We start from the raw sequence: 12,207 nt of genomic DNA on the forward strand, positions 1-12,207 counted from the left end.
CTTTCTCATTCGGGGAGCCAGTGCTGTGCGTTTCTCTGCAGTCCCCTATGGCCTTTTCCCTGCTTTCATGGTCGCTTCCAGCTTGCTGCCTGTGCAAGCAGGCCGGTGACCTCAGAGATTGCTTTGCCGACTTCTTCCTCCTCGCATGCGAGCTCCTTGGGGCAGCAACTGTCCGCTTAGGGATGCGGAAGGAGCCGCTCCCATCCTCCCAGAGCTTGGTTTTGGTGGTGGTGGGGGGGAAGGCTTTGGAAACAATGAGCATGCCTTTTCTCATCTCAGTTTTTCCAGCTCTGCCTGTTTGTACCCCCGGGACTATCCCTGGTACTTGATGCCAGCACTGGCCCGGGAGTCCTTGTCCCTGTTTTGCAATCTACTTGTGTCAGCCAACAGCTCGGGCCTTCCTGTAAGTGGCCCGATGGTAACTGGAAAAGAATGTTCCTGGGGCCCCTGTGTAGAAAGTTCATCACAGGCAAAGGGGACGCTGGGGTCTGTGCTAAGTGGTTGCAGCCCAGCTGCTCCTGCCCCTCGCTAATGAGGGTAATGGGAATCAGCACAAAACCGAAAACATTTTGGTTTGGGGGGGGGGGAATGGTTCGAGAGGTTACATATTTTCAGCAGGGCCCTGCTTCTTTTCATAGGGCAGATATGACTGTGCAGATGCTGTGCCCAGGCAAAGTCCAGGAGGACATGAATGGGGGCTGCTTGTTTCATGGCTTTCTTAGCTGGAGGATGTTTGTTACTGAATCTGCTCTCGAGAGCGTCAGCATCTTTCACTAGCAGCAGTGCTCAGGGCAGTGGTGTCAGCCAGTTGCCGCTGCCGCCGCCGCCCTGAAGAGCAGTTAGGCTGAGCAATGCATTGGCTTCCCCTCCTACCCTGGGCCTGCCAGCAAACCTCCTCTCCCAATGCAACTCGGAAAGAAAGCTGGGACTTGCAGTGGCCACACGGGGATTAGCATCTCCGTTTAGGGCTTAACTCTGCAGCTTGTCCCTGACAGCCAGGGGTTTCAAATAACAGCATGCCTTTTTCTTCCATCCTGAAAAGCTTGCAGCATGCTTTAATGTCATTTAAATGTGATTCTCAAGGCTGCTTTTGCTAAGCTGAAGCTTGCTACTGGTACTTTGTTTTAGGAGTCCAGCCTGTTAGCTGAGGCTGCTGGAGAGGTTGGTTACATTTATTGGGGGGGAGGGGGGATTTATAAGCTCAGACTTGCAGACAACTTTTTGAAAAATTCTCAGCATGTTTAAAAAACAAAGTCTAGCCCTTCGTCTCTATGTTACGTTTGCCCCTTCTATGGCTGAGCTCATGGAAAATAGCAGCTTAGCTTCTGTGCTCGGTGCCAAGATTAGTAGGTTTAAAAACTAACTGATAACATCTTTATACACTTGGAGTCATTTCTTTAAAGCCTGCTGATCTCTTCCAGCCTGGATTTTGGAACTTTCCTTAAGATCTAAGCAATCCAAGTGGACAGTATCTGCCCTGAAAAATTGCTACATCTCTTAGAAGTGTTGTCTTTGCCCCCCTCTTGAGGAAGAAAAGAGGGTGCTGGGGTGCTATTCTCCGGTGCCTAGGGCCCAGTAGGGTATTTGGGATCCTCATCTCCCCTCTGTGGGGTTATGATCCCCAGCCAGCCAGCCAGCCAGCCAGCCAGCTAGCTAGCTGTGTGACACTCCGTCTCTGCACTTGCCATCAGTGCTGCGTTCATCTTCCTTTTTTTCAAGGCTAATAAAATCTGAACTGTTCCTCCCTGCCCTGAGAACTGACCTGACATCATCTTGGGCTGTTTTTTTGACAATGGATGATGGCTCATTAGAAACAAAGACTCTGGTTAAACTGTTTTGGGTGCTGTTTAGGTGTCTGTATTCCTTTCCAGAGAGCAGGGCCCTGTGCCTTAACAGGACTAGCACACTGCAGGGCTTAACCAGGACCTGCTGCTCTGTTCCTAACCAGATACACAGCACATGGCACTCTGGGCATAAGTTATAATAATCACTGGTTTTATTTTTTAAAAAATTACAATAGAAAAGTACCTTTAAACATATTTCCAAAAGCGGAGTAGACAATGTGGAAGCTTCTTTCCTCTCTTCTCCACAAAACAAAATACAGGAAATAGTTTGCTAAAAGAGTTAGTCCGTTGCTTAGAAATGCTGGTATCATTCCTTTTTAGATCCGCTTGATCATTTGTCTTGGGATTGATTTGCTCTCAAATCACCTTTATCAATTCCACTTTTTAGAGAAAACCCAAATGAGACAGTTTCCCTTTCACCATCTCATTCCCCCACCAAGGCTGTGGAAGCTGAAATTCTCAGTGGTTGTATTTTGGCCCACCCACAAAATAAAAGGAAAGAGAAAAAAAGAAGCTTATAACATTTAACAAAACCAGGGACACCCTGTGTCTTCTGTACAGCTGTGAAACCAACTGTGGTGAAACTTGGGCATCCACTTCCACCATTTGGCAGCAGCTAAGCTCAGTGTACCCTGCAGCACCAATCTCCTTGCAGGGAAGGGGTTGGATAAACGGCAATTAAAGGAGCAGAGTTTTGCACCTCCTTTTGCAAGAAACTGAAGTCACTTTGGGTTTTTTATTATTATTACTCAAAATACCTCCTGGAACAAGAAGGATAAGGGACTGTACTGCTTGAAACAGTCTCCTTGCTGGTACGCGGTCTCTGTAAACGTTACAAATATTCCTGCAGTGGTGTTAGCAGGCCCCCCTTCTTGTCTTTGCTCACACGTGGAAACACGGAAATGCTACATAGCAAGCAGCCGGACTGGCACAACCTTCACTCTTAAACCCCAGCTCAGCAGAGCACTTTGGCATAATGGCAGGCACGTGTCTTAAGTCCCTCAAGGACTGCACAGGACTTCAGCCCAACCTTGAGTAAGCTGGTGAACCGTGGGTTTGGTTTTCTCATACAGCAGTTTATGTTGCCAATAACGACCTCAAGCAGTCATGGCAGGAGAAGGAGGCAAATTCTCACCTTGCTACATGTGTGGGCTTTCTCTGCCCATCCCTGATCCGAGCGTTGTACCATGCCGAAGCTTTGCACAGCAAGCTATTAACATAGCCCTAGGGTAAAAAATCACCATAAGAAAGTTTCTGATTGTCCTGCCTGGTGTCATTTGGTACAACTGGGAATAAAACTGTAATACTGTAAGTGTACACATGTGTTGCTGACACAGCCAGAGCACGCTGATGCCTGGCGGGCTGTGTGCCAGGGGGAGCACAGTTCCTACAAACTTGAATCACGCATCTTTAGATTTGCACACAGGTTAAAATCATGCCTTTGACATGCAGCTGGCGGGGTGGGACGGAGGAGAATAGAGACTCTTAATTACACGCATTCAAAAGTCAAGCACAAAAACCGTGGTCCAACCCAGTGTAAGATTGTCCTATTTAAAAGGTTTGGTACAAAAATACTTGCTCTCGTTTTGCTTTTGTAGTCTGCTTTCCTATGGTTTCTGTTTGAAAATACTCTTCAAACACTACAGCAATGCCTGTCAAACCATGCTTTCAGAAGTAACACACTCTTTCTTACAAATATACAGTGTAAAAGAGGAAAATATTATTACTAGGTATGCTTTTCATTTTCTTCTAGGAGAGCAGATGTGTGATAGAGGCTGTGGGAAAGTCTTGGAGGAATCCAAACTTGTGTGAGGTTTTTTTCAAGCCTGTAACAACAGCGAGAAACACGTTAAAAAGCAGCCGAGGTACTGGCCCGAGGCAAAGGGGAAAAGGGGCTGTGGCTAATAACTGCCCTGGACCCCTCTGCCAGGCATTTGGTGAAGCTCCCATACTTCCCTGTTTATTCCCCTTGCTCCCAAGATTGCTTTAGCCCCTGCAAGTGCCCTCCTCTTGTGCTGTGCCCCACAGGAAGAGATGAGCAAGCGCCTGTGCCCCCACCCCGGGCCGGCTCCAGGCCTCATCCCAGCCTTGCCAGTGGTTGCTGCACCGCCGGGGTGGGAAGACTGGGTGTTCAGGGCATCCACACACCGGGGAGCTACACGCGTGTGCTTCCACAGCACCCAGAGTGTGGGGACCCACGTAACTTCCAGCTTTCCTCCCCAAGGCAGCTAAAAATATTCACTATGGACCTTGACTTCCCACCGTGGAAAGTGCAGGCTTTGCTGTCCCTCTCAGAGCCAGGCGTGCCTCTGGGATTTTAACTGAGGTGGTACCAGCTGGGAAGTTCAGAGTTAAATTTGAGTTGAATTTTGCACTTAAGAGGAATTCAGCCTCTGTTGATCCAAGGCAGGAAGCGAGAATGGCAGCGAGATGAGATTACGAACGGGTAATTTAAAGCCGAGGGACATTCCAAGGCTGTTGAAACTCTCCCCCAGATACAAACGATAAAGGCAGGAAATGCAGAGCTGCAGTTAAGGCTCTGGAGGGGTCGCGCCGTGCCACAGTGGGAATGGGAGCGGCGACGGCACCGAGCAGGGCAGCTCCTGCGGGGAAGGGCCTGCTTCGCTCCCCCTTGCTGCCTCCTCCGTTCCCTGCCTGTTCCCACCCAGCTCCCACCAGTCCCCAGGGCAGCGTCTAGCTCCCTCGGGGATGTCCTGGTGGCTTCCTCACACCCCCCCCCCCCCAGGGGCGGCAAAGCCCAACCGTGTCCAGCTGCGGGAAACGGCGCGCGGAACAGCCCCCTCGCCCAGCTGGCGCCAGCGGGCTGGGAGACTTGTGGCGGCCTTACCAGCACACTGTGGTTTTGTGGAGAGCTCGAGAACCCAGTAGCCACCTTGGAAGACTCCATTAATACCCACAAGACTGACTGTAGGCCACCATCACACACCTGAGACCTGCGAGAGGATACAGCAAAGGGTTAGGGACACCCAGCCGGCAGCCACGGCCACGCGCCGGCCTTGGCTGCGTGGGGATGTCCCGGCTCTGGACAGGCCTCCCTGGGCGGTCCCCGGGGAGGCTGGGGCTGCGAGGGCAGCAGCAAAACCCTTTGCCCGCAGGGCAGGCGTCTTGCGTTGCTGCGTTGCAGCCTTTTCTGGCTGGAGGAGCCTATCAGGGAGCAGGAGGTCCCAACCTCCCTGCTGGGGCAGCGTCCCTGCCCCGTGGCAGCCACGGCCGCTGCCAGCCCGGGTGGCCCTGCAGGACAGTGGCTGGCTGAGCAGGGCTGCGTTGCTCCGGGCACGCCAATCTGTTCCAAGGGAGCCACTCATCTCCCATTCCCAAATACGGCTTTGCTTACGTTTTAGCTGGAAACATTGGCCCGCTGCGTATTTTGGAAGAACCACTGGTTCCCAAAGCCTCACTGCTTCCTATTTTTATCCACCAGGCCTAAAATAGCTGGCAAACGCTTTGCAGATAGAAAGTTTCACGCTGGCTGCAGCAACGCGGTGCCCTTGCCACAGGCGGTCATTCTGCCCTCTCCGGGGGTGCCAGCGTGCAGGTCCCACTCTGCACTGCCACGGGGCAGAGTGGTAGCTCGCGGCCACGGCTGCTTGGCAGAGGGATGGAGCATGGGCAGCTAATGCCAGTGGCACGCCTGGGCACCGGAGCCTCCGTGCCTCATGGCAGCCGCTGGGATTTCTCCGCGGGTGGGTGCAGGTGTGGCACAGGAGCCTCCCCTTGGGTGTTTCCGCTGTTTTCCCTTCAGGTTCTCCAGCTTTCTTGCAGAGCGTGGCAGGCTAGGCGCTAACAGCGTGGCAGCCCCTCTCCCGGCTGCGGGCACCGTCGCCTGTGATGGTTGGGGCAGTCTGGGATCGCGGTGCGCCTGGTACTCTGCGTCAACCAAGCCTGTTCCCTCTTCCATTTTAATCCCCAGTGTTTATTTATCCACTAAAGGCTGAGTTATTTGCAGAACTTATCTTTCCAACCTCCCTTTCAAGACTTTTTCCATCCAAAGAGGTCCCAAGTGTAATCGCATCAGCCCCCTGCCCCCCCCCCCCCCCCCCCCCCCATGCAGCAGGCAGCCGGGTACTTAGTAACGCCGTGCTTTTCATTTTGGCCACCCAGCCACCCCAGGCTGCCAAGAGATTTTTCATGAAGTTTTAATGAGATGTTTGCATCGTGCTCAGAGATGGAGGCTGCCTTGAGCCAGGCAGGGAAGAGCAAAGCCCCTGGTACCAGCTTCGTTTGCAGGACCCACGCCGTCTCTGCACCTCCTGGGCACTCATCCGCCGTGGCCAAAGCTGGTCAAGACCATGCGGCTCGTCTGCTGCAGCAGCACAGGCCGGGGAGCCACGGACCCACCTTTATAACGCACCGCGAGGGGGATGCTGAGACACTTGGGAAAGCATTGAGGATGGCATGGAAGCCCTGCAGACACCCATCTCCCAGCAAGACTTCCCTTTCTGGACCTCAAGCCTGGAGGGGGTGAGGAGGGCGCTGCGTCCCGGTGAGTTGTTCCCAGGAAGAATTGTGTTTGCCAGGACTGAGCCAGGTCCTTGCCACTATCGCGCATCGGCTCCGCTCCGGGCCAGGCTCGCCTGCTCGCTCGGCGTGTGCTATCAAGCATCTCTTCCTGCAGAGCCTGCTCAAGTCTATTACATGGGGTCAAGGATATTTGGAAAAGAAACCCATTGCCAGAAACCATATCTGGTTCAAGAAACAGGCAGTTTGTACTGGCAGTTCCTGGAGACTGGGAAATATCATCTCTGCTTGGCCTGTTCTAACTCTTCTCCGTGCATCTGCTTGTGGCCACCGCTGGAGACAGTACTGTGCGCCAGACAGACCTTTGGCTTGTCCCGCTATGGTCTTTTTTTAAATGTGTTCCTCCTCCTTTTGAATAAGCCTGTACCAGCTCCTCTCTGCACCTTTCCCAGCTGCCATCAGCCTCCTCTTGTGCTGTGACCCCTGGCCTTGAGGCACCCGCTGAGAAATGGCCTCCCTAACGCCGGCGCTGGGTATGCCTGGAGCAGTCCCGGGCACCGTCCCCGAGGCCCCGTGGTGCTGTCCTTCTGCATGGCAGCACGGCTGGGGAAGGCGAGATGACAGCCGTGAGCTCACAGAAAGCATTGGAGATGGCACCAGCCCCGTGACCAGGCAGCTCCGTGCAGCCGTAGCAGCACTGGAAGGAGTGCCTGGCGGGCTGGTCCCTGCCGGCATGTAGGCCTGCGCCCTTGGAGGAGGCTGCGGGAGGACGAAAGCAGGCAGGCGCACGGCCAAGGGAGCAGGGGACTTCCCTTGGAGAAGCCAAAGCGGCGACTGCCTCAAGGCTCAGCGTGGGGCACAACACGAGGCCTCCTCAGTGCCCTCCCACCCACTCTGGGCTCATTCGGAGCCAGGGACCACGGCGACCCGCGCACGGGAAAGGCCGGCTGTGGTGCTGAGCGCCGGCGCCGCACTTACATGGCATTCAGCAGAACTGACGGGACTTCCAGCCCTGAGAACCAGCCTCGGAGGGAGGGAGCCAGCGCATCTGGAAAGACAAGAGAGGCAGAGGTAAGACAGGCAGCACCGAGCAGGTCCCCAACGCTGCTCGAAACCCAGGCTCCGAAAGAGCTGGGCACTTCTGGGCTCTGATTTCCTGACCTGTCCCCCTCCACCCTCCCTCTTTTGCATCCTCCTGCCTCCAGGCAAAGGACAGAGAGAGTCAAAACACAAACTGGGGACAGTGGCGGCATGTTGCTCCCAGCTCCAGTTTGCACAGGCCGCCGTCCGTGGTGCCCAGCTGCATCCCCACGGCACTGTGGCTTGGGGTCCCAGGGCCCTCTCCGCACCTTGTGTGGCTGCCCGTGGCTGCAGCGACAGCGGAGCAGGCGGGAGCAGCCAGGAAGAGGCTGGGGGGGCAAACGGGAGTCACAGAGGGGACCCAGCAGGGAAGGTGACACAGAGGCACCATCACAGTCTCCCTGAGCAGGAGCCACAGGCATTGGGCCCCCTTCTATTGACACCTTTAAAGCACTCACATCATGGGGGAAATGTTCGCCCCACTGCCTGTCCAAACTTCCTCCACAAGCCAAGTCTTGCCATCAGCTGCCAAAGGGCTCCTGTATGAGCCACCTGCCCAAAGGCGAGAGATCCAGCACTCTGCAAGTCCCTTGGGTAACAGTAAGTCAGACAAGCCACTCTGCACCTCCCCGTCCCAGCGGTTTCTGCAGCAGCCTGTCGAGGAACCTGCAATTGCATTTCTTCTTCTGTGCTCTGCACGTGGCTGATTTCAGGCTGGGCGCCGGCCAGTTTTGGGGCGATGGTTCCCGAGGTTTGGCCAGAAGCTTGTTCAAAAGCTTGTACAGTGAGCTCTTGCAGAAGGCACTCCTCAACACCAGCAGGCAGGGACGGGGACGGGGACAGGCTCCAGGCATGGGCCAGGGCAGAGCTGCATCCGTGTCCCTGAAGCAGGCAAGCGGTGTGTTTCACAGCAGCACTCAGGGGTTACAGGGAAGGCGATGCGGCAGCCTTCCCCACCACACTGAAAACAGTCCTGCTAGGAGGCTTTGTGTGCACTGGGGATTGCGAGGCAATGAGAAAAGAAAGCACCTCGCCCTTACTTCCGGCCGGGGGCCTCTGCCCCTGGGAAGTCACTAGTCCCTGAGCAGAGCCAGAGCTGCTCCTCGGGAGGAGAGCTGTGCTGCCGCCGCGGGGGCAGGCAGCAGTCCTGAAGGCTGCGGGGAGCAGGCTGCATGCAGCCAGGGTGCGGACAGCAGATAAAAGGTGCCCAAGAGCCCCACCGCTGAAGAAATGGTGCTTGGCAGGGAGGAGAAGAGGTGATAACAGAGGCAAGCGAGGCGGCTTGGTCCCCGTGCTGTGCCTGCCTCTGCGGCACCCCGTGCGACCTTTTCCACAGTTGGCCTGTTGCTCCTCAGGGCCAGCTTGGAGACGGTGCTGATTTAGAGTCATTCCCTGCTGAGCCCAAACCGGTGAATTTCAGCAGCTCAGGACTGTGATGAAGCATCAGCAAAGCAGGGTGAGGTCAAAGAAAGGCCACGAAGGTGCTTGGGGCTGGGGCACGTGGTGCACGAGGCTGCCTCCCCGCCTAACCTACCTGCTGTCCACCACCACCTAACAGGAGTTAAGGGAAAGACGGTGCCCAGCAAAAGGACAGGAGCCACCAAGCACAAGCTGCAGGAGGAGAAACGCTGATGGGCCAGAAGGATAATATCCTTCCACTGGAGAGCAGCGGGGCCTGGGCACCAGCAGGAGAGGTAGTGGGGCCTGTCCTCTCTCAGCCCGTCCAGGAGAAGCAGCACATGCTACAGTGTGGGTATAATAATAGCGGATAATATGTCTTCAAATGCCTTTTGGCACCCAGCACCATTTCTGGCCTCCTGCCACCTCCAAGCTGTGCCCCAAGGTGGGGATCAGAGTATTTCATCGCCCAGGTAGCAGGGGTCGCGCTGGTCAGGTTTGCCAGCGTTGCTCCCTCAGGGATCCCGGTGCCTGGAGCTAAGCTCGGACGGTGCCGCCAGCCTGGCGCTCAGGCCTCATCGCCAGCTTTCCTCAGGAGAGCTTCGGAGAGGGGAGATGCCAGACGCACATCCCGAGGGAAACCACGCCAGGCACCAGCGCATGTTCAGCACGCCCTGAACGGCTTTGAGAAGAGGGGCACAGGCACTTTCTGCTCCTTTCCAGGTTGATCCAGGTAACCAAGAGGGGGTATAAATGACCGCGACTTCCCCAAGGCAGGCTAGCTGAGCAGAAGCTGCATCTCTGTCACATGCAAGTGCCTCCCACGTCCTGAGACCCCAGCCGGTGCGTTCGTGTTTCACGCCAAGTCTTTGGCATCTTCACTTACTGCAGGTGCTTTTCTTGGGGTCCTTTCCAGATGGAGAAAAGGCAGCAGCTTCACGTTCAGCTGGTATCTTAGCCAAACTGATGCAGAGCCGACCTTCCCCTTGACTTTGTGCCAACTGCACGTGCCTTTGCTTGTGAGCTGGGTCAGGGCTGCTTGAGAAAGTGCTTTTCTGTGTGCAGAAGCAATACAGAAAGCTCTACTGCCTCTTGGAAACGAGCAGGCATCCAACATGCGTGGCCTGACACCAGCTTGCCAGGGCATCCCCTGCAGCGGGACGAAGGGGTTTGGCCACCACCCACCGTGGGCAGGAAGTATCAGCTGGAAAAGTGCCCTCAGAAGTGATGTGCCAGCTTCTTTCTTCCCTGCTTGCCGGGCCATTTCTCCGAGCCACAAAGCTGTGGGTGGGGACGTGTCCGGCACGTGCCTGCCCTGCCACCCCCTCTGCCAGCACTCCTCCGACCACACTCGCCATCTCCAACTGAAGACTGCAGCCCATGCCGGCAGGTTGCCTCCTCCTCTGCAGCAGGCAGGTGCACAAGGCTCTTGTTATGGCAAAGAGGAGTTTGGTTAAGGTGCCCATGGGAATTATCTTGTGCAGCCTAAACACAAGGACTGAGAAAACCCCTACCTTACTTCATGCCCACCAAACTACTGCCCAGCTGCTCTATTGTGCCTGTGCCTGACTGCTGACCACAGTTGGGGTGTTTCACTGAAGGCCACCACAAGCTGGTCACAGCCCTCAGTCTGAAGTTCTCCAGTAAGGCACATTTCTATCATAAAACTGGCACTTTCATGTTGCTTTTGCACAGGTCTGTCCAGCTAGCATCAACACAGCGCCCTGAGCTGGGCGCTCTGCTGCCCCGATGTGTTCCTCACATCACAGGCGTGCGCAAGGGTGGCCGGCGGCCATCTCCACATGGCCCATACTGGTGGGGTTTTTGCCCTGGTCAGACGCGGTGCTGCCACGGGACCCGGCGGAGCACGCTGCCTGCCAGCTGCGGCACGGAGGAGCGAGTGCAGCTAGCCGAGGCTGCACCGCTCAGCTGAGATGTCAGCTGTCTCGGGGGAGATGGAGGAGCTTTAACAGCACGCGGCAACTCTGCTCAGGAGCTTGAAGACAGGCACTGAGAAAGGACTTTCTGCATTAAAACAGCCCGTGTTCTAGGCAGAGGGAGATAGAATGCATCAATTACATCAAAATTTGACTTAGTTACTGCTGGTGAGCAAGCAGGGTCACATGTAATGACAAGAAACGACTCTGACACTCAGGTTTGTGCCTGACAGGAAAAAAAAACACACACTTCAAACCGGAGCGTGCCCACAGTCCCAGGATGGCTCAGCAGCGCCTGAGAGAAAGCCCCTGTGTACAGTCACAAGCGCCACGTGCTTCGGTGGGTGCACAGGACCAACGCGCTCCGCACAGCTGCATCTGCCTGCGGCCGAGCGTCTCTGCTGCAGACGCCGTGCTGCTGTAATGCTGCCCCTGCAGAGCCCAGGTCTGATTTTCTTGGCTCTACTTCCCAGGTTGAGAGACATGAGTAATGCAGCACAGGTACGCTGGCAATTGCTTGCTCGGGTTAGAGCTGACAAGCCGCGAGCACCGCGTGGATATTGTGCATTCGCAGACCTCGGAGAGCAAAGACCGCACTTACATATCCGTTCCTTTCTAACCCACTACCAAAGCAATTATCCTGACATTTCCTGTGCCTCCAAAACGGTGCAGGTGCTGGCTGTTAACAGCGATTTGACAAGAAAAATATGTATCTGCAATAATATTTACCATCGCTCTTCCTACAAACAGCAGGGCCTGAAAAGCTGGAGTTTCGTCCAAATGCTAAAGTCTGTTTTTAAGCCAAGCAGTTTTTCTCCAATCTCAGTTGCAGGACTAGTGAATCGCCCTCCCTCTGATCACTGCCTGTGTTGAAAAGCTCATTTATCCGGAGTTTAATAGATGGCTGTAACCCAGGCTTCCTGCGTTCAGCTCCCAGTAACAGCCACGCTTTACAGCAAGCAGGTTTGGATAACCAGAAGTGCACATGGTCTTGTAAATAAATGGCCAACGCCGTTCTTGCTGACCTCTGCAGGAGTGCTGTGCTTGTGGGGACAGTGGGCTGGGGCCAAAAGCCTTTCGGATGCTGCGGAGCTTATCTAGCAAATCTGTTTCCATTTCCTCATTTCCTTCAGCTCGCGGCCAAACTGGAGCCGACAGCCGACAGAGAGGAGCAAACCTCGGGGCCTTTAACGACATCCCGCGCGCCGGCACCTCACAGCCCCGGCTGCTGGCTGCGGTGAGCAGAGCTGCCTGTTTCCGCCCGGGGGAAGACACCTCCTGGCTGCTCCATGCGGCCGCCTCAGCTGTGGAGATCGCCTGAGACGAGAGCTGGAGGCTGGCGCTGCAAAGCAAGCCGGTCTCGGGACAGGACAGGCACCTATCAGCCACAAATGAAGAAAAATCTCTTGCTAACTATCACCCTCTAAATTTTACTAGCTCCTCCAGACACAGGATTTTTCTCCTCTTGA

The 12,207-nt window shown here is 55.2% G+C and overlaps 1 protein-coding gene across 1 annotated transcript in view; it reads right to left on the minus strand.

Annotated features, from left to right (window-relative positions):
* Nucleotides 1-1,974: 1,974 nt before the first annotated feature.
* The window catches only part of RBPMS (RNA binding protein, mRNA processing factor), a 46,331-nt gene continuing 36,098 nt past the window's right edge, over nucleotides 1,975-12,207 (minus strand). Inside the window, exons 7-9 of the mRNA XM_068941256.1 lie at nucleotides 7,302-7,371; nucleotides 4,693-4,798; nucleotides 1,975-3,670 (exon numbers count right to left, since the gene is read on the minus strand). Coding sequence (XP_068797357.1) covers nucleotides 7,309-7,371 — 63 coding nt within the window. The 3' untranslated portion in view covers nucleotides 1,975-3,670; nucleotides 4,693-4,798; nucleotides 7,302-7,308. The remainder of the gene's footprint in view (nucleotides 3,671-4,692; nucleotides 4,799-7,301; nucleotides 7,372-12,207) is intronic.

This window comes from Struthio camelus, chromosome 4 (assembly GCF_040807025.1).
Source record: "Struthio camelus isolate bStrCam1 chromosome 4, bStrCam1.hap1, whole genome shotgun sequence".
NCBI lineage: Eukaryota > Metazoa > Chordata > Aves > Struthioniformes > Struthionidae > Struthio > Struthio camelus.